The 26,742-nt window shown below is 43.4% G+C and overlaps 1 protein-coding gene across 9 annotated transcripts in view; it reads right to left on the bottom strand.

The window, feature by feature from the left end:
• Positions 1–26,742, bottom strand: part of Hsf2bp (heat shock transcription factor 2 binding protein) — an 87,753-nt gene that overhangs the window by 37,413 nt on the left and 23,598 nt on the right. For 5 of the 9 annotated variants that reach the window (XM_042265575.2, XM_076558501.1, XM_076558498.1 and 2 more), the window contains 3 exons: positions 24,829–24,961; positions 20,565–20,682; positions 4,415–4,518 (listed from right to left, as the gene is read on the bottom strand). In XM_042265575.2, the coding sequence (XP_042121509.1) occupies positions 4,415–4,518; positions 20,565–20,682; positions 24,829–24,961 (355 nt within the window). The remainder of the gene's footprint in view (positions 1–4,414; positions 4,519–20,564; positions 20,683–24,828; positions 24,962–26,742) is intronic. The other 4 variants (XM_076558500.1, XM_042265571.2, XM_042265570.2 and 1 more) reach the window with 1 other exon arrangement.

The following is a 26,742-nucleotide window of genomic DNA, read 5'->3' on the forward strand; positions in this document are numbered from 1 at the left end:
AACCAGTACAAAAGCTTCAATTCACATCTGCGTAGTGAGTCTAAAGCTGTTCTCTTTAAACTCGTCAAGCGCCGTAATGGGATTATATGATAATTGCAGGAACTGATTTCTGAGTTAGCAAGCTCTTTGCTTCAGACCTTTCAAAAATTATTAGAATCTCAAAATCGAGTACATTTTCACAAATTGGATCTACTTAATGGCAAAAGAGTATAGGCAGCCAGTCTTCAAATTCTTTCCAGGCCCAAAGTCACAGGGTCAGGCCCTGAGAGCAACAGCACACTCACCATACACAAGCAGTGCAGTTTCCCAGGCAGCCAGTGTGTTCCTGTTTCCCTACTTCATGATAATACACATTCTTTCTAAACTTCAGGGTAGGGCTGGGGGAAGCAGCTCAGCAGCAGACTTGCTGAGTACACCTGCAGCCCCAGGTTGCAGCACTGGCAGCAACAAAAACAAACTTACAACACACATTAAATTATAAAGCATTTAAAATTAAAGTGACATAAAATAGAACACACATAACTCAGAGGTTAAGTATCTGGGACTTGAGTCCAGCATGTTTTGTTTGAAAGCTATCAAGTGAGATGAGCTTGCAATAGATCCCAGGATCTGGGTGTGCTTGCTATGTTCAAAGAACAGGAACTGTCTTCAAGGACAAGAAATCCTGGGAAGCCCCAGTAGCAAAGTGGTACATTAAGATACCTTGGGAACCACCCCCATTTTGTCCATGACCCAAAGTCAAGGCAGGAAGTCTACTGGCATCAGAGAACACCCAAGAGAAAAGCATCAACTCAGCTGAAGTGCTGAGATTCTCACTCACCCCACCAACACTCTGGATTAGCACAGCTAGGGCATCAGAGAACACTTAGCTTCATCACTTCCTTCATGAACAAGCAAACAAATCACAAAGGCTGCTGGAGGGTCACTGGTGCAAACTGGATTAAACAGAGCCAGGCATATTGATTGAGAGCAAACGTCTCTGCAAAACCAAGCAAAGCCAGTTCCAATGGCTACTAAAGCAGGCCATCTCCAGAACGGACTAGTGCCTGCAGAGCAGCTAGGGTAAGGGACAGGGCCATGCAGCAGGCAATCAGGGTTCAAACCCAGCTCCACTGCCACACAGCTGCTAACCTCCAGCAAGGCACTTGGCCTCCTCGCCTGAGAAGCAGGCAGTAATGCCTTGCCTTACAGGAGACTGACAACAATAAATCAGTACATATGTGGTCTGTGTAGAGCAGCAGCAGCTGCTGCTCAGTTGGGACTTCCTCTTCAATTCTCTTCTCCCTAACCATCTCCCCTAGCCCTATAGGCTAGTACTGTGGACCTGCACACAGATACTAAGGCCAGGAATCACCTGGTTTCATGATGTATTCTCAACAGAAAAAAAGCTGTTTAGTTGAGTATCCAGGCCTGGGGCATGTGGATCTAAAGCTCCATAACTAGCCCTTAAGCTGCGGAAGCATAGCGTTTGACCCTACTTGTAGGTTGACAAGCTATATGCTACATTTTGAAGGATGCTGACAGACAATACACTGCTGTCTGAGACAACACTTCTTAAGTCATAGCTACAGTCAGAGTTACCCACGTTTGTGCTGGTTCACGATCCAATGCCACAGACTATTCACATGACATAGACTGCATCTCAGTACAGGGACCCCAGGCTCAGAGAATCCACATCTTTTCACAAGGATAGTAGCATGCCTGGCCTGTGCCCTGGAGGTAAGTATCTTCATTACAAAGGTGCCAAACACATTCTGCTCTGGAGGGAGAGAATACCTCTACACCCACTGTAAGGATGTTCACTCTACACACATCCCTCAAATGATAGCCAGAAGCCAAGGAGGTCAGTTTACCCTGTCCCTAGGACATACAGACACAGGAGGATTCCCTACACATCCGGGCTACTGGCTTAGAAGGTTTAATATTGCTAATAAGTCAAATCTCCCCTAAATAAACTACTGATTCAACAGACTCCCAATAAAATTTCTAAAAGGGTTTCTTTTTAGTATTAAGTGACACATTTATTCACAAATTCATGGTAACGGCCTTAGAAATAGCCAAAACAACTTGGAAAAAAAGAATCTAGTTAGAGGATTTATGCTTCTTTTTAAAAAAGAATTTTTAATGATTTATTTATTTTTATTTTACAAACACTGGTATTTTGCCTGCCTGCATGTCTGTGTGAGGATGTTGGATCCCCAGAAAATGGACCTACAGACAGATGTGAGCTGCCATGTGGATGCTGGGAATTGAATCCAGGTCCTCTGGAAAAGCAGCCAGTGCTCTTAACCGCTGAGCCATCTCCAGCCCTTGAGGATTTATGATTCTTAAGATGACAACACCATCAAGATTGATTCGAAACACATGAAAAGATGTTCAGTACTATTAGGCCTTAAACCTGGAACAAGTGGCTGAGGTTCCTATTTAACATATCAAAGTAGACCCTGGCCACCAGGTTTCCCCGGCATCCCTCAGTCCCTACCTATTATAGGGTCCTGGCTGATATGCCCTGCACTCTCCCCTCCCCTCCCCTCCCCTCAGCTGCTCTTCCCTATACAATCCAGCCATTTTGGCTGCGCTAGCCTTTTTCTTTTTTTCATTCTTTTGGTCTTTGGCCTCTTGGTCTCCTGGCTCTCCCTTCCCGCATCTCCTCACATGGCCCAGCTCAAGGTCATGTTCATTCTGGGCTCTCCCAGATGTCTCTGCCTCTGGCGATGCTCTTCCTCTTATCTACAATAAATCTTTGCCTCTACCATACCTAGAAGCAGTTATGTCCTCCTTTTTATTCTTTTTTTTTTTAAAGATTTATTTATTTATTATTTATACAGTAGCCTGCCTGCATGTATCCTTGCAGGCCAGAAAAGGGTACCAGACCTCATTATAGATGGTTGTGAACCACCATGTGGTTGCTGGGAATTGAACTCAGGACCTTTGGAAGAGCAGTCAGTGCTCTGAGCCACCTCTCCAGCCTCCCTCTGTTTTATTTCTTTGTTTCATTCAAACACTGTTAGTAATAATGAAACAATGAGGTACCAAGACATCCCTATTGGAATATCTAAACCTAAACAGTATGAGCAGACCAAAAACTGTGAGGACAAGCAGCTGATACTATACCTCTGGTGGGGATGTGAATGGCAGAGCAGTTGACAGTTTAAAAACATGAATATGCCTCTTCCATCTGACCCAGCCATTCTGTGCCTAGGATCCACCCAAAAGAAATGCCAGCACATCTCCCTGCACAAAGAAGACTCCAGCATCTATGTCTGTAACATGTCAAAGCTGAATAAACAACCCAAAAGGTTCATCTAAATAACTGAACAGTGTGTAACAGGAAGCAGTGAACTAGTAAGATACAATAATCACTATAGAAAATAGAAACTAAACTGGGCGGTGGTGGCGCACGTCTTTAATCCCAGCACTCGGGAGGCAGAGGCAGGTGGATCTCTGTGAGTTCAAGGCCAGTCTGGTCTATGAAGTGAGTTCCTGGACAGTCAGGGTTATTACAGAAAGAAACCCTGTTTCGAGAAAAAAAATAGAAACTAAACTACAATGTAGAAAAGAGGCTCTCTGGAAAGTGAGGGGCAGGTGGGAGAGAGGGGAACATGCCTTGTAAGATGATGCTTTTGTTACCTTGACTATGGTAAGGTAGATATTTATACTCAAATGATCAATTTTTCATTTAAGATATATACAATTATTGGATCTCAATAGAACTGTTAGAAAAAAATACATTCATATCAAGAGTAACTAAAGTTCAAAAACATTAATTTGAATTGCAAAAAAATGAAATTCCATTTTTTGTCATTTGAATATTTGAATGACATGTATACTTTTTAGGCTTTACGATAATGAAGAAATTGGGACAAGATTTTAGGCTAAATTAGTGGTAAAGGTAAACAAGAAAGGAAGCAATATGGAAAGTTTTATTTTATTTACAACTCTGAAGTTACATCCATATGCAACTTCATGTGTCTCCCATTTCATTTTGCCCAGACTTCTGGACTCTTCCTTCCATGTCCACCATATATCTACTATTCTGTTTTTAGAGAAGGAACAGGTTGGTGCTGTTTCATAAAATGATCTTTGTGTCAAAGGTCACAATTAAAACTAAAACTAACAGGTGAGAAAGATAACTAGGAACCACTAACATGCCAACTGGCTTTCTAGAGTAGGAAGTCACAAAGCAGGGACAGGCTCTGAGAACCCAATGTCTGAGGGTACCAAGGCTTGAAAGCTGCCACCATGAAGAGTATTCCTCTTCCATCTCTAGAAGCCACTCCAACAAAAGAGCAAAGCCATTTTAAATAGTAAACACTGTAAGATAATGGCTCCTGATTTCTAATACACTAACACCTCCTCCAGCTGTGGAGGTAGAGCATATGACTGTACAGGAACATAGCTGAACACTCCTTACCACTTAAAAGCCATCGCAGCAAAGGGATAAATCCAGGACTCTCACTGATGTATTTCAAGCCTTTTGAATTGATGCTCACATTGTACAGGGACATCAGCATTAGACTGAAATGAAAAAGAATACCGTGTTGACATTCTGGGCTATCCACATAGTATTTCACCTTGAATTCATGCCCTACTCTGAAGGACATATTTACATCTCAGATGACCAACTATAGCATACAGGTAGAACAATTACAATGTGGAAGACATGTTTAATTGTTTTTATCTGCAGAAGGCCATAACATCAGGGGAAACTTTATCAATAACATTGTGACACTACCTTCTGTGTACAGAACCACAGGCAGAAGAGTCTCATGGGAAACCTCACAACCCTATTTACCAATGTTTTAGCCTTTGTAGTACCAAGCCTGTGTTTATATTCAGGCAACTTCTCAGTTTATACGTGTACTGTGTTCTAGAGGTTCAGTGAAGCCAACTAAAGTCTATTCATAGCTCTTATCCAAGGAATGCATGGTGGTCTGAATGGGAATTGTTCACAGGCTCCTATGTTTGAATACCTGGTCCCCATTTGATAGAACTATCTGGGAAGGATTAGGAGGTGTGGCCTTGTTGGAGGAAGTGTATCACTGGGAGCAGGCTTTGAGGTTTCAAAAGACTTGTGCCGTTCCCAGTGTGCTTTCTACTTCCTGTTTGTGGGCTGAGATGTAAACTCTTAGTTGGGGCTCCTTGGCCATGCCTGTCTGCCTGCTGCTGCTATGCTCCCAACCTTGATGGTGACAGACTCTTATCCCTCCTGGCCTATAAGACCCAAACACCTTTTGTAAGTTGCCTTGTTCATGGTGTTTTATCACAGCAACAGAAAAGTAACTAAGACAGAAGTTGATACCAGGGAGTGGACTATTTGCAGTGACAGATTTGGCCATGTGGGTTTGGAGGATGTGGAAGGCTCAAAGTGCAAAATTTCAAAACTTTGGGATAGAAAAATGGTTGAACATCATAAGCAGACCTTAATGAGTTATCCTAGTAGGAGCTTGGAAGACAGTGCTGAGTGCAACAAGGATTATGGAAGCCCAGCTCAAGAGGTTTCATAGGGGAACAACATTAGCAACAAGGCTAGAGAACATTCTTGTGATATTTTGGGCAAGAATGTGGCTGCTTTCTACTCTCATCCTAAGAACTTGGCTGAGGCTAAACTGAAAAGTTAATGGGCTAATTTCTTTAGTAGAGGAGATTTCAAGGCAGCCCATAATCAACTGTCTCATGCTTATTATATAATATCATATATATAATCACTTTTATGCAGGTCTACAATGAGAAAAGAGCAATCAAGGCAAAAAGAAATAAAAATGCACAGTTTGAAGAGAAAAAAGAGCAACCAGGAAATTTAATGTTGGAACCAATGCTTGTGCTGAAAGAGGTTAGAAAATTAAGAAAAATCCTGAATCACACTGGAATAAAGGGAAGGGTATTCTCAGGGCAAGACTCCACTCAGATAAGCTTCTGGATGTAAAAGAAAAAGGCCTAAGGAATGTTTGGCTCCTGAAAAGGAATGGCAAATCAAAGCTGCTGCAAGTGTGATTCTAGAGGGCCAAGGCTCACTCAAATTGCTAGTCATCATCCATGTGGTGCTAGCTTTCATGCCACGAAGGAGACACCAGTAAAGGGATCATGGAATCTTCCTCTGTGGTTACAGAGAGCTGCTGAGGTTAGGCATGTGGCAGTAGAATCCCTGCATGGAGGCCCCGAGAAGCTATCCTGTGAAACTATGAAAGTGAAGCCTGGACTGCATTGGAGGTCCCAAGATACTGGAAATGATATAGCCATGAAACACCTGCCAACAAGAACTGCAGAAAGGGAATGGGACCGACCCAGAGTGAGAAGTGTATTGTAGGCGGCAAAGCGGGAAGGAAGAACCATCTGAGCTCTTTGACATCAGACACTGAGCTACGGGATTTGGAGTTGCCTGCTGGGTTTCAGTCTTGCTTTGGTCCAGCATTTCCTTTATTCCTCCATTCTGGAATGGTAATATATATTCTGTGACACTGTATGCTATTATAAGTATATAATTTCCTTTTTGATTTTATAAGGTGTTACAGTTAAGAAATTGCTTTGACTCTCAGAAGAGGTTTTGAACTTTGGACTTTTAAACAGTGTTGAGACTAAAACTTTGAGAAACTTCTGAAGTTGGACTAAATGCATTTTATATTATGATATGGCCTTGGGCCTATGAGAGCCAGACAGTGGAATATACTTATTTGAATGAGAATGTTTCATTAGCTAGTATGTTTACTTGGTCCCCCAGTACTGGATGAAACTGTTTGGGAAGGATTAGGAAGCATGGCCTTGCTGAAGAAGGGGTGTCACTGGTGTGGGCTTTAAGGTTTCAAATGATTCCATGTCATTCCTAGTGTGTTCTCTGCTTCCTGTTTGTGGACTAAGATGTGAGCTCTCATGATGATTCAGACGAGGCTCAATCACCATGCCTGCTTGCCTATTTCCATGCTTCCTGCGGTGATGAACTCTTATTCCTCTAGAACTGTAAGCTCAAATAAACCCCTCCTTTTATAAGTTGTCTGGTCGTGGTGTTTTATTACCACAACAGAAGAGTAACTAAGACAGTAAGTGGCATGTAACATCAGCTAGGCCAGGCAGGAAGAACCCGCTCTATCACAATCCCATCATCTGAACAACCAACCAGGCAATAACCCCAGTAAAACAGGATTTAACACACTGTTCTGAACAACTGCCAATTCAAGTGTCCAGTGGGAGCTAGAAACTGTGGCCCTTTAGTTTCTGGAGGTGCTATATATTATGGAAACTCCCAGGTCCTTCATACTGCTAAGCAATAAAACAGGCCAGACAGCAGGTTTGAGAGAAGGCTCCCTAGATAAAAGTGCTTGACACACACACATCAGGAGCTGGGTTCAAATCCCCAGAACCTGAATAAAGGTAGATGTATCATCTCAGTGCTCCTACAGCAAAATGGGAAGTGAGGACAAGGGAATCCCTAGAGTCCCTCACAGGCCAGCTAACCTGGAAACCACAGCAGCAGACAAGAGACCCTGTCTCAGAAAGAGGAAGCTGAATCTCAACACCTGAAGTTATCCCATGACCTCCATATGTGTGCCATGGCACGTACATGCTCACATTCACATGCATACATGTGCTCCATGACATGCACATGCCTGTCTTCCACAGAACCATACACACACAGAAGAAAGGCTAGATAACAGCTGGGGTGTAATTCAGTGGCAGAGCACTACCTCGCATGCCAAGGCCTTGGGTCTCAAGACAGCACTGGAAGGCTAGACAAATTCCATGTACAACCTTCTGACACAGGCACACACAGCCACGTGAACCTAAAAGCTGCAGTGCCTCTCCTATTTCCTTCTGCCCACATTTTTTAGTCATAAGACTTCATTTTAAAATTGCAGTGAGCTTGTAGGAAATGATCAAGTCAAAAGTGGGAGGTGAGTACAGACCATGACAGGTTCCAGAAGCTGAGAGCTTCTATTACAGTGCTTTCATGTGGAGAGACAGAAGAAAAGCCAGGCAGACACAGATGCAGTCACAGGACATGCTGAGAACCAGAAAAGAACACACTTTCAAGCCTGGCACGAACCCATGCAGTCAGCAAGCCTGAAACACTCACACCCCAACAACTTAATATACAGTATACAATAGACCCAGAAAGGGACACTCCCCAGTCTTCCTGGGCATTAAAAATCAACCAGGTCTTCCAAGAAGCACAGACACAGTCCTAACAAATGTAGGTTTGTATCACAGACCACTGTATAGTGCATGAAAAAAAATCAAGACTGCACAAATAACCGGCATAAGGACAGAGCCAGAACCAATAGTTTTCAGACATTAAAGGTATCAACTGCAGAACAGAAAACAGATATGCTAAGTAAAAAACATTGTTATTTTTGGGTTTTGAGTTTGTTTGCTTTGTTTTATTTTTTAAAACAGGGTCTCACTATGTAGTCCTGGGTGGCTTGGAACTAGAAACTCAGATCAGGATGGCCTGGAATTCACAGAGACCAACCTGCCTCTGCCTCCTGAGTGCTGGGATTAAAGGTGTGCACCACTATGCCCAGTAGTAAAACATGACCAAGAAGCTAGAGCTACTTTTATGAACCACCAGGCAAAGAAAAAAAAATAGAACCTGGGTTGGGGAGATATCTCAGTCTGTAAAGTACTTGCTATGAAAGTATGAGCACCTGAGCTCAATACTAAGCACCCACATAAAAATAAAACATAACCATAAAGAACAATTGAGGAAGACACCTAACAGCAACTTCTGGTCTCTACACATATATGAACACACACATACACAAACAGGCACATACACATGTATACACAAAAATCTTTTTAACAAACCTAATAAAAATGAAAACCATAAAGACTGGAGAGATAGCTTGGCAGTTAAGAACACTGGCTGCTCTTGCAGAGGACCTAGTTCAGTTCCCAGCACTCATGTAGAATAACTCACTATTACATATGGCTCTAAGAAATCCAATATCCTCTTCTGAACTTCACAGACACCTGTACTCATGTGCACATGCCCACCACAGACACATAATTTTTTTTTTTTTTTTGGTTTTTCAAGACAGGGTTTCTCTGTGCAGTTTTGCGCCGTTCCTGGAACTCGCTTTGGAGACCAGGATGGCCTCGAACTCACAGAGATCCGCCTGCCTCTGCCTCCCGAGTGCTGGGACTAAAGGCGTGCGCCACCACCGCCCGGCCAGACACATAATTTTTAATAAAAAAAATCATTTTAAAAATAAACAAACTAAGTTTCAAGAGTACGTGGAAACATGAGAAAAAAGAAGCACTAAACAAAAACAAAGCAAAGGAAAAAAGATAAATGAGAGTAGCTAGAAAGAGAAATTCCAACTTTCTTTCAATGAGGGCTCCATGAAGGAACCCCAGAAAAAAAAGTGTTTCAAAAGGTAAAGCTGAGACTTTTCCAGAAATGAGGAAACAACCTTCAGATTAGAACAAATACAGACCTACACACATCACAATCTGACCATGGTTGGTATACAAAAACCAGAGAGTGTTCCAAAGTGTCAGAGTAAAAGACAGTATCTACAAAAGACATCCCATCGAAAGCTGGACTCTCAGCATCAAAGGTCAGGACTGGGGAGGTAGCTCAACTGATAAAACACTTACTATGCAAAGTCCCCAGACCTGTCTGAATCTCCATAATCTATATACAGTGGGACACGGGTGCTATGCAGCAGTTCCCTCCAAGTTGGCCTTCCAGCTTGAGGGGCAACTTCTTAAGACATAGGATATAAAGGGAAAAAGAGACACAGGATATTCTAGTATGTGATGCTTACCTGGAGGTGAAAAGACAGAATGTTTTGGGGGGTAGAGACTAAAACACTTCGTTCTGCAGAGAAGTCCATTAAGACAGGAAGCAAACAATTCAAAATAGCTTCAGGAAGTCCCTGAAACTGACCAGACTCACTAGGCCCCCTTTTTGCCCAAGAGTATAAAAACATTAAGAATGCTGAGAGTCACTCTCAGAAAGCCAAGCTGCAAAGACAATTCTGAAACCAGCCCAGCCACTTAGAAGAAGCAAGAACTAGCTGTACTACCTAGAAGAAATAGAACTGCCTAGAAGGGCTCAGCCCAACTGAACAACCTGGAAACAACACTCCCCATCCTGTTGAGCACCTGCAGGCTGTGCAGTATGCTTCAGGTTTCCAGTTTGGTGAGCTGTCACCGTGGTGGAGTGGGCTTTGGTGATACAAATGTCTTTGGGTCATTTCTGTTCCTATAAGTAACCCATATTCCTGTAAGTGACCTCAATAAAACTCACTGGTTCACCGAGTTGGACTTTGATGGCATCTGCACTTTGTTCCACTGTGGACTCCCTATCTGGAGTGAGTAGATGTATGTACTGTACCTCTCAAGAAAGATCTTTCATGCAACAGCACATCAGTAATCCCAGCATTTGTACAAAGAATCTCTAAAACCATGGGCCAGCCCCACACACATCAGAAAGAAAAAAAGACACCTTGTCTCAAACAAGGTGGAAGATGAAAAATGACACTTAAGCCTCTACATGTACACTGTAGTATGCTTGCCCACATCCATACACACGAACTTGCATACACATGCACTGCGCGCGCACACACACACACACACACACAACACACACAAGTTTTTTTTTTTTAAATGGATATCAGAGGTAAGGCAATGTGTGCTTTCAAGGGAACAGAGGAACCACTGTAACCCCAGAATTAAAAGCTCACCAAAAATATTTTCAGCAAATACAAAAGAAATCGCAAGAGATTTTTCCCCAAAACAAACCTGAACTACAAAACTTTGAAGGACAAACTTCAGAAAAAAGAAAATGACCTCAAAAAAATGTTCTGAGCTACAAAGAGAAATGGGAAAGGTCATCATGGTCCAGGGATACAAACAGAGAAGAAAACACTGGTGGTAAAGACAGTAGGAATAATGTCTAATGCTGAGACTAGCCTTCTTCCAACAAAGCAGGACACAGTCTACAAACACACGTGGACAAGGATGTAAGAACTGAGTCATTTTGAGGTCCTTCTACTGTCAGAAGAGAAAGGCTTTCATTACTTTCAAGTCTGCACCAAACATATCCAAGCACACTTTAATGGGAGCTAATCACTGAGGCAGAGAAGCAGAGGTCAACTTTTAACACCCTAGGTAGAAAAATAAAATAAACTCAGAAAAAGAAAGGCATCAGAAGTAGAGTGAAGGAACAAGAAAAGAAAACAAGGAGATGCAGACATTGAGGGAAAAACTCAAATAATCCTAACAAAAACAAGACAAGATAGAAGAAATAAAGCCAAGGATTTCAATAGTTGAAAATGTTAGCAGGCAGGATTATTTTGCCAAAAGGCAGATTATTGGATTGGATTACATCACCACATAACCATGTAACACACCTAAAACAAAAGTTCATACAAAGGGTGGAAGTAAAGGAATAGCAGAAGATACACCAAGCAAACACTAACAGAAAGAAAGACTGAGGCAGCAAAATTAATAAGCTAAATACAGAGCACTTTCCAGACAAGGAGGGTGACTGCAATGCCAAACACCCAGTTCCTCAGGAAGCCATCATTCTAACCTGGCATGCATCTCGACTGGCTCCTCAAAAATGTGCAATGGCAAGCTGGTGGTAGTGGCGGTGGCGGCAGCAGCGGCAGGCGGATCTCTGTGAGTTCAAGGCCAACCTGGTCTATAGAGCGAGATCCAGGACAGCCAAAACTACACAGAGAAACCCTGTCTCAAAAAACTTTTAAAAAAAAAAAAAAAAAGTGCAATGGCTCAACAGGTAAAGGCACTTACTTCCAACTCTAATGACCTGAGTTTAATCCCAGGGACCCAACACTGTGGAAGGAGAGAACAGACTCCCACAAATGTCCTCTGACCGTCACATGCATACTGTGGCACCCACACAACCCACACATTAAATGTCACTCCAGTTCTTAAATACATACCATATTAAAGTATATCGACAGAACCACAAAGCAGCCAGTGCACAGCAGCAGGCTCTCACAGTACCTGGTACATTACACTGATTCTCTGATTCACTATGCAATTAAGTTTAAAATTTTTTTAATTGCTTTGAAACAGAATCTGAATACATAGCCAGGGCTCTTATCCTCCTGTTTTGGACTGATGTAAAAATTATTTTTTCAAGTAAGTTTTAAAACTCCAAATAATATTTGAAAAATTAAAATAATGTCTCTGGGCTGGAGTGATCACTTAGCAGTTAAGAGCACTTGCTGCTCTTCTAGAGAACGAGTTCAGTCCCCAGCACCACTTCAGGCCACTCAGAACCATGTGGAACTCCAGGGGATCTGACCACCCTCACTCAAGTATACATACCCACACATACAGTTTAAAAAGTAATTTTCCCCTCCAAGCTACAAAGAATGTCTCTATAAAAATAAGCTAAATAACTTACTAGGAGTAAAATCAGGCAACAGTTAGAATAGAACAATAATGAATACATGGCATAAAAATTTTAAAGTAAAGCTAGTAAAAGACATACAGTTTTTGGGGGAAAGTCGAAACTTTATGAGCAGCAGTAATGGTAGTCCAGGTTACATGGCAACGGCCCTCTCATTTGTAGTACTATGAATTCTGGACACAATGAAAGAACACTCTCTTAAGAGGATCTGTGAACACCCCCCCCCCCAATGCTCTATGGTCATATTTTTTATTATAATAATTAATATAAAAATTCTAGGAGGGCTACAAGTTTATAAATAAAGGTGAAATGGGCAACAGCACCATGCCAGGATGTACTGCAGCCTGGAGCAAGAAGAAATCAGGAACGCTGATGCAGTCTATTTAAGGAGATGAAGAAAACGATGGCACGTGCACACACACCACAGACAACACCTACTACACTTTTCTGATGGAATGCCGGGCTTCCCCAGGACTTTAGTCTGATAAAGGCAGGCTCTTGGCTTGTCTTTACCATATCACAGACTAGCACATGGATACAGAGAGAGAGTCACACCAGTAATTGAGAACTTCAACAGGGCACAATACATACAGACAAGGTCTCCCTTCTTCCCATATGTCCCTGGACAATTTTCAAAGCAACAGCAATACCAGGAGTCAGAGAGACAAAAGACACCAGCACTTTCCAGAGCAGTGTCTTAGTTCAGTTTTCTATTGGTGTCATAAAACATCATAGCCAAAAACCTTGAGGAGTAAATGGTTTACAACTCTCAGGTCATACTCTGTTGGAGGTGAGGGCAGGAACTCAAACAAGGCAGGAATCTGCAGGCAAGAACTGATGCAGAGGCCACTGAGAGTTCTCCCTGCTGACTTTCTCCTCTGGCTTGATCAGCTTGCCTTCTTGTAGTATCCAGGATCATCAGCTTAGCAGAGGCACTGCCCAGAGAGAAAGGGCTCTCCCACATCAATCGCCGATCAAAATAATGCACCACAGCCTTGCCCACAATCAACCTGGTGGTGGCATTTTTTCAACTGAAGTTCTATCTTCCCAGACCACTCTAGCTTGTATCAAGTTGACATAAAGCTACCAGCACAGCAGGGATTCTCAGTCCTCCCACTCCCAACAGGCTGCAGGCCATCTGAGTTTCATTAGCAGTATCACAAGGACTACAAAGTTGCCCACTAATAAACTATGTGGTAGGCTTTTGGGCTGCTCAAATGCAGTGCTCCTGGAGAAGTCAGCCCAGAGACCAGCTTTCCTGGAGTCTCTCCTCAGTATCTCAAGAAGGGGAAAGTCTGTACTTCAGGTGTGTGTGTACAAACACATAATCACAAGCCTTCCATCTTAAACTATTGTTACCAATTGCTGCTTTTTTTTTTTTTTTTTTTTTTTTTTGGTTTTTCGAGACAGGGTTTCTCTGTGTAGCTTTGCGCCTTTCCTGGAACTCACTTGGTAGCCCAGGCTGGCCTCGAACTCACAGAGATCCGCCTGGCTCTGCCTCCCGAGTGCTGGGATTAAAGGCGTGCGCCACCACCGCCCGGCAATTGCTGCTTTTATAAAGGTCACAAGCACAGGCCTGAGTAACAGCAAGAGCCACACTGTGACCCACCAAGCTCAAAACATCTCTCAAACACTTTTACAGAAAGAAGCATGAAAACAGACCAGCCAATCTTCTTGAGACCTCAAAAAGCAAAGCTACTATATGAGAATGACTATGGTTCAGGAAAACCCTGGCAAATGTGTCCTGCTGATTCATCACTGACTGTCATATAGCTTGAAAGTGGCAAAAATTACTCATAGATCGGTAAATGCCTTGTAATTTTCATTTTTCTCAAATCAGTTGTCCTTAAGATGCTAAAATGGAACCAATGCAATTTTGACAGATGTGGTGTCACCTGAGCCCGGTGTCATTGCCAGGGTACAGGTCTGGGAAAACAGAGACCTCAAGTCATGAAGGAGTTACCACCTAGGAAACTCTTGTTTCTTGTGCAAAGTGCTTTCTCTATATGACATTTCCATTCCAACAATTTATGAATGATGTATCAAGTTTCTAATTGTCAAGTGGCCCAGTATCTGCTCCCCTGACCCTATTATAAACCCAGCTGACATTAAGAACAAAAGGAATGAAGGCAAAACAAAAAGCAAATGTGTTGCAAGACCTGTTTATTGTTAACTCTGTGGTCTTAAAAGTGCTTAGCTATGTTCTAAGATTCACCTTAAGGTTTGAAAGAGAAAAAAATGTTTTCAATGGGAGGGGAAGGGCTTGGAGAGCCACCCAAGCAATTCTGCTTAATGAAATAGAAGCTGTCTGCTTCAGGGGACAAGGCCTGCAACAGGGCAGAAAGCACTCCCCTGCTCTTCTCCAGCCTGACCTGCAAGTGCATCACCAGAAGAGTGATGCAACAAACCACCTTCCTCACTCTAGATATAACAAGACCTGTTCCATGAGCAAGAAGCAACAATAAACATCCCATACTAGAAACGAGGCAGCCAAAGACAGAAAGAAGAAAGGAACGGCTGGGATACCAGAAACAGACAGACTCACTCATCCTCAGCCAGCTGAACCCAAAAGACAAATCAGCACCATCGACCAAGTCTAAGGCATAGAAACAAGTTTCTCCTCAAAGATGGCATGTACTGTGAGAGAGAACTGGTTAAGATGTTTAATCTTGCTGGGTGCTGGAGACAGGACCCAGCACTTACACACTGGGTAATACTCTACCACTACCCTCCACACCTAGTCCTGTCAGATGGTTTATGACAGAAACTAACAGAGTTCTACTCATTTTCAAAAAGGAACATAGCAATGAAGTACATTTTCTACTGCACTGGGGCCCAGTCCCAAGACCTTGCGCATACTTAGGAGCCAGATGCACTACCACTAAGCAGCCTCAGCTCCGGTAATTAACATACTTATTTAGATTTGGTGTCCCCCACCCCTGCCAAGTAAGAACCTAAAACTGTGATTTACACCTGATGGGTCCTAACATACTATCTGTATGCGAAGGCTCATCCACTGTGCAACACAAAGAGAGCAGACAACACCAGCCCTGCTGGTTACAAATCCACACTCAATGCTTTGAATATCAGTTTTCCGGAAAGACAGTTGTTATGGTTTGGACCTTCAGTGCTGCCCAAAGGCCATGTGGTAAAAGCCTGGATGCCAGCCTGGGGCAGTACTGGGAGGTAGTGGAACTTGTAGAGGACGGGGCTTAAAGGAAAGAAGGTCATTAGGGATGTCATGGAAAGGGGCAGCTAACAGCTGAGTTTAAAGTGCTCCTCACCTGTAGGGAAGAGATCCCTGACAGGTGTCACAGAATAGGGTTCCAGGGAAGGACTAGTTCCTAAGTGACCACTTGGTTCTCAGCTGAAGGCTCCACCCCAGGTACCAGCTGGGTTGCAAGCCCAGTACAGGGAATCCCCTTGCTCTGTATGGAGCCTAAGTAACATTTACAATTATGACTGAGAGGGGTTCCAAAATACACATACATGCAGGCCAGACAAGGGCAGGAGGGAGAATTTTACATGTCTAAGACAGTTTTGGTTGCCTGCTTTCATCAAGAATCAAATGGAAATACCAGTATCACATGACAGCAAAGGAGAAAAAATTAGGAATTAAGCAAACTTATAGTCCTTGGGAAGTTCCTGAAACTTAGGAAAGCCTTTTCCCAGGTTATACAACAACCGCTGGAGGATGAGCCAAGCTGCCTACAAGTTATGCAAGGAACTGAAGGAAAATAGTTTTTGTGAGTCATCATTCCTTCTGGGGTCAGAAATTCAGTGATGGAGATGCCTTTGAGTCATCCATGCTTCAGTAAGTAATCCCAATAAAATTTGGTTCACTAAAGGCTTGACTTAGATATAACTGTTAATTTGGTCTGTTGTCAGTACCCTATCTGGGCTGAGTAGGCATTTGTTCATATCCCCCCCCCCCTAAAAAAGCCATCCATTACATTTTGGCAAAGAATCTATCTGCAGTCTGCCCTTATAATGAGAACTTAAGAAAGGCTGGATTTGAAAGCAATGGAATTGTTTGGTGGAGGGAATGTGAAGGCAGAACAGCATTCAGGTTGTGACATGATTTCTGGCCGCTGCTCTTATTTAGGTCTACAGTAAAAGTGAATGGCAAAGATGTGATGTGATCCACAAGTATGAGGCAAAGAGAAAGCTACTTGAGAATGCTGTGGGTTTTTGAAACCTCAAAGTCCACCCCTAGTGACACATCTCAACCAATAAGGCCACACTTCCTAATCCTGGCTGAACAGTTCTACTAACTGGGGTCACATAGTCAACCATACAGGGCCAATTTCATTCAAACTACCACATAACCACTGAACTCTCTCTTCAACTCAAGATTCTTTTAGAAGGTTTTACCTGTAAAAACCAGCAGCTGGGAGAAAACTGAACCCATCTCTGGGCCTGAGGCATCAACTCTGAAAGTGAGTAGCTTTTGATGGTTAAGTGATAAGAGCAAAAGCCCCAGGGGAGAAGTGAGTCACAGACAAAAAAAAAAAAAAAAAAAAAAAAAAAAAAAAAGCTCAGCACAGCACAACAAAGGCCCTATTCAAGAGGACTTAGGCTGCTGTCAAAAGCAAAGCGACTTCAACAGGGGAGAGCCTAAAAACCGCAGAGAGAAGGCAAGCAGCTTGCATGGAAGACTGCCAGCCACGTGAGGAAGCCACCTGAGGCTGGAACATGCCAATATCCCACATGGGATTAGAAGCTGACTGTATACAAACCTGGAGAGCTGCTGGGAAAGGAAGCCAATGGGATGGCTCTGCAGGCAGCTCTGCAGACAGCCCCTTCACCATTACTGCCAGCACCAAGTGCTTACTGAGATCCACAAGCACAGATGCCAAGGAAGGGAGGCAGAGAGGCTGCCAGAGAACCAGCCTTCACTCAAAGCTTACTGGGAAGCTGAAGAGGATTAGCTGGCTCATAAACACTGACCTTATAGAGGTCACAGAAGAAAAGGAGGCAGTGGGTCAGCATTCAGAACCCACACAGACATCAGCACATCACTGTGGAAACACCTTAGCAGGAAATGGATAAGGGGTACAGACAGGTAATTCACAGAGATGGGACAAGCATGAAGAAAAAATGCCCACCTCACTGGCATTCCAAATCAAGGGAGGGAAGCGGGCAGATGACTGACTGCCCAATTGACCGATGGTGCATATATTCTCTATAGGAATAAATAACAAAACGCTGACAAGGATGCAGGAAACAGTACACTGGCAGCATCTTACAGAGTTGTATGGGTGGCCACTTCTCAAAAAGCCCACTTCTGGGGAAACTCCTAGAGGAACTCACACATAGGTCCACAGGGATATTTACCAAGTGTTCACTGTAGCAGCATATATATAGAGAAACAAAATATCCTAAATGCTCTCAGAGGCTGAGAATGTTAAGTCCAAATGTTAAGACTTCTGCAATTTTTGAGACCCCAAAGAAACAAATCAGATTCATAGCCAAGTTTTAACACTATCATAAAGAAAACTACACATCACATTACAGCACACATTGTTCATGCACATAGACATGTCAGCATAAAACACCAGGGCAAACTACAGTGTGGTGCACACAGGATGTCACAGTACACATACTCTCACCTCCATTGAACCCAACTATAAATTCTGAACATAATGCGTGGAGCAGCTACTTGAGATTGAGGACAGGTAACCAGCTGAGGAAATGAGAACAGGGCATGCCAAACGACTCGCTTCCACAGACCTGGACTCATACTACATGGAAGGCTCTAGCTTAGTCTTAAAGGGGGGGGGGGGGGTCTGCTGGCAGCCACGGTGATAGTAGAGCCCCAGGCTGCAGAAGGGGATGCTTCCCCATCTTGAAGCTCTCAATAGCTATAGCCAGAGTTAAGCAGCAGCCACAGTAATACTTTAGGCCACATCAAGCCTCAGCGTTCTAGATGGGGACTAAAAAGGGGAGCTCTAGGTGAACAACAGAGCATCACAGGCATCATGGAGAGTCAACTGTTGAGGAAAGTGACCCCACAGAACTATCTGTAAATTTCCAGCCTCACCTCAAGTTGGGTGTGTGGACCTCATCATACACAGCATTATTCCCTGGACCTCCCATGGACCCCTGGTACATAGGGCAGCTCCACTAGCATGGGAAACACCAGGTAAAGGCATTCTAGACATGGGGCTGATACTGAAACAACGCTGCAACTTGTAACTCAAATCCAACTGGACTGCTGCATTTTCCAAAGGCTTTAAACATGAGGCCTCTAACATAATATTCCCAATGCCCAGGATACATCCAAAATTATTCAGCATACAAAAAGAAAGAGAAAATCTCAACAACATGGGAAAAATATAAGAGACACTAAGGCCAAGATGGCACAGATGTTGAAAGTATCTGCCACAGACTTTAAAGGGGCTACTGAACTAAGTAAGATAAACCTGTAATACATAAGGCACACACTTGGAAGAATGGCCCCCAAATTTTCTTACCAAAGGGCTATATGTCAGCACAAGAACGCTTGCCTTGTGAAAAGCACAGGGTTCCATTCCCGGCACTGCTCCCCACCCCCAAAAGAAAAAAATCACTTTTTGGCCTAATCCCCAAGACTATATATACATCATACTCTGATAAAGTTAAATTATCTAGCAAAGGAGGTTCTACAGATGCAATCACCATTACTAATCAACAGGCTCTGAGCTGATTAAGAAAGTTTATCTAAAATGCCAAATCTAAACACATGAGCCCACAGAAAGCAGAGATGACGCTCTGGCTAGGAGCAACAGAGAAAGTCTGATACACACTGTGATGGATAATCATTATCAACTCAACTGGATTTATAATCACTATGGAAAAGCAACTCTAGGATGTTTCCAGAAAGGTCTGAGGGAAGACCCACCCTGAATAGAAATGGTACTATCCTATGGTCTGGGGTCCTGGACTGTATAGAAAGGATAAAGCAGGCTGGTGAGAGGGTTCATTGGGTATTTCCCACTAAGCCTGGCTGGCCTGTGTTCAATTCTTGGAGCCCACACAGTAGAGGGAATCGATGCCCATTAGCTGTCCTCTAAGCTCCCCATGCATGCGATGCCATGCACACAAGTTCATGAGGAGCACACATGTATACAAATAAATAAGTAAATAGTTAAAAGTACTTTTCAAAAGGAGAAATCGAGTTGAGTATCAGCATTCCCCTGTTTCCTGGCTCTGGATGCCATGTGACCAGCTGCCTCCCATTCCTGCCACAATGCCTCCCCTGCCATGAGGACTGCACCCTCAGACTGTGAACATCAACAAAGCCTTCCTCCTGTAAACGCTTTTGTCACAGCAACCAGAAAGGTAATTAACACAGTGCCAAGTATAAAAACACTGCGGCATGACAGTTGGGCCGTGGGAGAAAGACGCAGCTATCCCTGGACAGGATTCAGTTGGCCACCTGAAAGAAGAGAATAAGGAAGCAGATTCTTCCAGAGCCTCCTCAAAGTGCCCACCTGAGCACCACCTTGATTCTGACCTCAGGATTTGCCCAGCAGAGGACCTGGTCAAGCCACTTCAGATCCTGACCTACAACACTGTAAGATACTAAATGGAAGTTTGCCATGATTTATTAGAATGATTTTAAAAAATAGCTACAAATTTTAATACCTGGGTAGAAAAATGCCATAGCAAACACCCACCGAAGTTCATTCTGAGGCCACTAGAAACACAATCCTGAAATATTTAGGGTCCATTGATTATTCTAAGGGGTAAGTGTTCCTTATTTTGATTCATTTTTTTCTCTGAAATATTATTTAACCCAACACTCAGGAGGCTGAAGCAGGAGGAACAAGAATTCAAGGCCATCCTGGGCTACACATCAACCCTATCTCAAATAAAATTAGATAAAATATGACCTAAGATATAACACATCCCTTATATCCTCAGGCAATTTGTTTCCTGTTTTTTAGAGCTACAGCTAGGTCAACTGTTTACTTGAAGAGAGGTTCCATGTTGACTCCCCATGGGAGCTTTACCCTCTCTGAGGAGTGGAGGGGGTGGGCATGTAGGAGGTGAGCGGGAGGAGGGGAGGAAGGGGGAACTGTGTTTGGTATGTAAAATGAAAAAAAAACAACTTTTAAATAAGAGAGGGGGGTGGTTCCTCAGCATATTCTAGGCACTATGCAAGTTGAGAGACTGTGAGCCATTATCTACATACACTTTGAGTTTGGTGCACTGGCCAGGCTTTAAGTCCCCCAGCAGCTGCAACATGGTATCCAGCAGTACCCGACTGGAATTCACCAAGAACTCACGACCACATGCAATGGCAGCAACATCTGCAAAAGACAGAACAAAAGCATCAAGACCACAGGCGCAGCACAGAGCACATAACAGTGGATGGAGAAGTGACTCCACAGGTTCTCCTCCAACCTCCACACATGCATACATACAATTAACATTATATGGACTGAGCAGTTGCTTTTATATATTTGGAACACACACACACACACACACACACACACACACACACACACACACGACTAAAGAAAAACAGACTGGGCTGAGAGATGGCTCAGCTGTTAAAGGCTAGACTCAAAACCAAAAATATAAGAAAAATAGACCATGAATTTGAGAGAGAGCAAGAGAAGACACATGGGAGGGGTAGGAGGGAGAAAAGGGAAGGGGAAAAATGATGTAATTATATTGGAATCTCAATAACTTATTTAAAACTGAAAAAAACTAATGTTAGAGCCAGGGCTAGAGCACAGTGGTGGAGGGCCTGCTTAGCATTTGCATGCATGAGGCCAGCCAGCCCCAGGGTTAATCCACAGCAACATGAAAAAAATTAATATATAAAAATCTTAGAGGCTGGGCATGGTCACATATACTTATAATCCTAACATTTGAGAGGCTGAAGCAGGAGGATTCCAAGTTGAGGCTAGTTTGGACTATTTAATAAAACCTTGTCCTGAGTGTTGGGTTAAATAATTGACACATTGACAGGGCAGTCACTACCAAATGCTGTTGAAATGCACAACCAGAATTAGGGGGCAGGGTATGCAGTTATTATTTGTGAGTCTTCCAAGAGCAGGAATACAGGCAGAAAACTAAGTGTTCTACTTGTGAGTTAAGTGGGTCACTCTTCACAAGATCTCCACTCTTCCTCTGCTCCCTTACTCAGGCTGTCCTGCACTGAACAATCCCTCACTTCACATGTGCTAAGAGTTGCTACGGTCCAGCAGATGCCAGGATGTAAGGCCATTAGAGCAGGGAGGGTCCTCCCGTAGATGAAGAAACGCTGTCTAAAGGAGTTAACCTGGGAAGTGGGCCATCTTGTCTTAAAATGAAGACTTTTACTGCTGCACTAACCATCATTAGGAATGGGAATGGTTCCCATCAGCATAATCACTGGGGAGTGACACAACTGAAAGAGTAGAAGGGTTAGGAGGTGTGGCCTTGTTGGAGGAGGTGTGGCCTTGTTGGAGGAGGTGTGGCCTTGTTGGAGGAGGTGGATCACTAGGGATGGGCTTTAGGGTTTCAAAAGCCCATGCCAAGCCCAGAGTCCTCTCTGCCTGTGGATGTAGCTCCCAACTACTTCTCCAGCACCATCCTGCCATGCCTGCTGCCATGCTCCCCACCATGATGATAATGGACTAAGCCTCTGCAATTGTAAGAAAGCCCCTAATTAAATGCTTTCTTTTATAAGAATTGCCATGATCATAGTGTCTCTTCACAACAATAGAACACTGACTAAGACAGGAACAAGACTGGACAAGTAAGAAATTTAATATCAGTTTTTACTTATACTATGGTAAACAGGGAAGAGCTGCTCCACCCCCCCCCCAACCCCCCCAGCGGGGGGAGTTTTACAAAATCACAGCTTTTCATAAATACGTCAGAGAGCTAAGGCTGGCTGTGAAGCACCTAAGGCAAGAGGCTGGGACTTCCAGGCAAAGATTAGGGACAAACATGCTCAACCTGGAGCAGATGCTCAAAGCCACACAAGTCAAGCACAACAAAACAGATCGAATGTTTAACATGCCACCAGGACAGCTGTTGTGTGAGGTTGACTATGGAAGAAGGACAGGACTCCACTTCCTAGCTGGGGTGGTATACTGCCACATGGGTTTATTGAAATTCTCAGAACTTCTAAAAGATGAAAAGGAACGGGGAGAGTGTTTGCTGTGTGTAAGACTAGAAGATCAGCTTGACAACACGAGGAGCTGTAGACTGCTAGTCCATGGCCTCCACAGTGCTGCCGTGCCCCGGATTGGTGGCTCCAGTAACTGAAAAGCACAAACTTCTGTGTCACAAACCCACTTCAACAATGCACCACCAGTTTGAAACCTTTTCCAGGCAAACCTCTACTTTCACATGTGCACTACTGTGATTTAGGCAAGTGAGCTTGAATGCTGAGCAACACGATGTTCCACCCTCTAGCTACCTGCCTCATGGCACACCAGCCAGGAATTCATGCAGCTTAAATTCTCAACCTAGCAAAATGACAAAACACATGGATTGTAGACCTCTGAGGTCACTTTTAGAGAGAACTAATCAAATGTATAAATGCCTTCTCTTTAAATACAGCCTTTAAGGCCTGATACTCAGGAGGCTGAGACAGGAGGACGGAATACAGCTGCTATGATGATGGGCAGAGAGCTTCCCTATTTTAGATAAAGTACCAGTCAAGCCAGAGGACTGGACTCTCAGCATCCACCCAATAATAAATACCACTGGAGGCTGGAGAGATGGCACAGAAATTAAGAGCACTGGCTGCTCTTCTTGAAGACTTGAGTTCAACTCCAAGTACCCAAATGATGGCTCACAACTCCAGTTCTAGGGAATCTACCAGCCCCTTCTATTTCCACAGGTGCCAGGCACACAGGCATATATGCAAGCAAAACACTTACCTTGCAGGATAAAATAAAAATAAATCTTAGAAAATGAATAAGTACCAACAACTTTTAAAGGGATATTTTTACTGTCAGTTAGGTATGGTAGTGTACATCTATAATCCCTGTGCTCAAGAGGCTGAAGCAGCAGGATCACCTCAAGTTTGAGCCCAGCTTGTCTCAGATTTAAAGGAGGGGAGGGAGAGGAGGAGGAGAAAAAGAAGTCTCCATAGGCCTAACCTCATACAATGGCAGTAAAAAGATAACACATGGTTGGAGAGAGGCCCAGTAGACACAGCACTGGGCCACACAAACGTGAGGACTGGAGTTCAGATCCTTAGCATCCCTGTACATTCTGGGCAGGCATGGCAGCTTCCTATAATCTCAGCACTCGGGAGGCAGAGTCAGATTGCTGGTGCAAGCCAGCTAGCTAGACCAGAATCAGAAAGCTCCAAGTTCAACAAAATCCCTGCCATGATAAACAAGTGGGGAGTGACCAAAGACACCCACCATCAACTCAGGCCTCTGCACACATGGCACACACGTGCCCTTGCACATGTACCTATATGAACACATGAACACGCATACACACATAACAATAATAATGCGATGAAGAAAGACAATTTTGTCTCATATCAACAGTAGACAATAATCCTAAGAGTACATAGGCTACGACAGAGAAGAAAGGTAAGCACCTTACCAATCTCAGGAAAAAAGAGCTTCCCCACCCACTGGTGCTCCCCACCGACTATACTAGGAGTCACTGGACTCTGGCCTATCACTCATAAAAATTTTGAGGGTTTGGAGTGTTACTTTTTTTTTTTTAATTTTTGAGACAGAATCTTGCTATGTAGCCCAGGTTGGCCTCAACTCTTAATCCTCCTGCTTCAGGGCCTCCTAAATCTTAAAATTGAAGGCTTGTGCCACAAGCTCAGCTCCTTTATAGTTTTGCTAAGAAATTCTTTTGTAACACTTCTTCGGTGATAGGTTCTATTTATTAGCTTCCAGGAAAAATTTACTAAAAACACAAAGTTTTTAGAATCCTTTAAGTGGAGTTTAGTTTAAGCTTAGCTCACAGCTTTTGTTTTAGGCAGACATGAGTAAAGCAGACATTATTCCAAATGAGAAGTAGTTAAATGGACAATTTGAGGCTTTTATTCTCTTACATCTGTCAGCTGGGTGGTGGTGGTGGCACACGCCTTTGATCCCAGCACTCAGGAGGCAGAGGCAGGTGGATCTCTGAGTTTGAGGCCAACCTGGTCTACAGAGTGAGTTCCAGGATAGCCAGGGCTACACAGAGAAACCTTGTCTTGAAAAATCAAAAATAAAAAAATAAAAATAAAAATAAATAGCAATCAAACGAACCTGTGTTTCCTTTAGATCAGTTATTTCTAGTAAGTGACAGTGACCACAAGTCCCTGGGTGCCTGGGTGCTTTCCCATACTGGAGACATCTGACACCTCTCCCAGCTTACTGAGATAGACTCCAGGGTGAACACAGTCCTCCAGACACTGACCCACATCCTCACACAAATCCCTAACTGTAATTACCAACCCTGATATATGGCACTATGTCTGAAAAGTTACCTACTTGTTACAATTCCAGCCAGTGCAAATACAAACTGATTTTCATCAGAATCAACCTCCCTAACGTCCCCATCCAATGACTTCACAAAACTCTCCATCGTCTGACCAGTGATGTTGAAAAACTTCAATGCTTTGTCCTGAAAGTTTAAAAAAAAAATAAAAGAATACAAGTATCACATCTTTCCAGAGAATCCAGTGTAACAACATCACAAATGTGCACACCATGCAGGAGGACAGGCTGCAATTCCAGGAGCAATCATAGAAAACCTGTGCCACCACTCAAAGTTCCCAGGGAGGGAGGCAGTCAATGCTGAGACTCATTCCTGACCACGGTGGAAAGAATAAGTGACCTCTGGCTGGTCAGCCCTAAATGGGACATCCGTATCAACCACCACCACCACCAAGGCCAGGGAACTTCACACTAGACTGGGTGGAAAGATGTCAGAGTTGGAAGGTAAAAAGGATGGTTGTGAAATGCTGTCTTCTGGACACTCATGAACTCACAGCAGCTGTGGCTACCTGCACAAAACCTGCACAAATATGCTAGTCCACATTTTAGCATGGATAAAAGATGGATTTATGGGGTACCATGCCTCACTGAGGAGCTAACCGCTGATGGCTGCTGGGAGTATCACTGTATGGTAGGTCCATACTCTAGTGAATGGCTACATCCATGCATATACACAGCACTAATTAGATTTAGTGAACTATACATTTAAAAAGGAAACAAAGTAAGAAATAGAAGGGGGATTTGGGTTATCTATGACTGAGATATACTGTGCATGTGTGTGTGTTTGTGTGTATAAAATTGTCAAGAACCATTTAAAACCAAGGCATGAAAATGAAAAACAAAACCTGAGAAAATGGCATAGGAAACTTCCTAGGTGACAGAATGTTCTAAGACTGGACTACAGGGATGGTCTCCCAACTCTAGAAATTTTCTAAGAAACCAGTAAGAACTGTGTAAGTCTAGTGGGTAAATTACAACATAGAAATCATCCTTATTTTTAAGACAAAAATCTCATGCAGTCCAGGAAATTACACTTTAATAAAGTTCAACAAACTTTTAAGGACATTTAAGTTCTCCCTCAAGCCAAACACTGCGTCCTCTAAGCAGTAACTAATGTAGCTCTGGCTTCTTGCCAAACATCCCACTCTCCACTTCTATTCCTTTCCCTGGAGTCGAACCCAGACGCAGCCGAGCTCCTTCTCTCCGCTGTCAACTGTACCCTGACACTAGCTCTCACGTGCCTCCTTCTTCCCCATCTGCCTGCAGAGAGCTGCACACCTCACTCAAAAGCACTTGAAGACTCTAAGAGGTTGAGGGAATGGACCAGCATCTGCTTACCTCCAATCACAAAATGACACTCCAGTAACAATATGCTGCAGTACATGAACTCTCCACTTGGTCAAGTGACCTCCCCTCCTAAAACAAGCCAGACTTCTCACCCTATACCTGTGATTTGACTGATTCTGTCTTCTTGAACTGTCCTTAGCATTTTCTGCCATTTCTACCTACTCATCAAGACCCATTTCAAATTCCTCTCCTTATGGGAAGTTCCCTAACGTGTGTGTGTGTGTGTGAGTGTGTGTGTGTGTGTGTATGTGTGCGTGTGTGTGTGTGTGTGTGTGTACCAGACACACACACACACACACACACACACATATATATGTCAATTTTGTTAATTATGTTTTACCCATGAGGTAAAACACATAGGAGGAGCACTTTGAATGCTGTTAAATTTCTTACATAGAAATCTTAAAGTGGTTAATATATCAAAGGCTCCCCTTGGGTGTCAGGACAGAGGATGGTACTTCATTCTACGCATCCCCAGAGCACCAAGTGATACAATGAACACAGCAGACACCTGGCAACCATCTGATGAACTAAAGCAAATTTACATCAAGGCAGGGCTCA

The sequence above is a fragment of the Peromyscus maniculatus genome, chromosome 21 (assembly GCF_049852395.1).
Source record: "Peromyscus maniculatus bairdii isolate BWxNUB_F1_BW_parent chromosome 21, HU_Pman_BW_mat_3.1, whole genome shotgun sequence".
Classification (NCBI taxonomy): domain Eukaryota; kingdom Metazoa; phylum Chordata; class Mammalia; order Rodentia; family Cricetidae; genus Peromyscus; species Peromyscus maniculatus.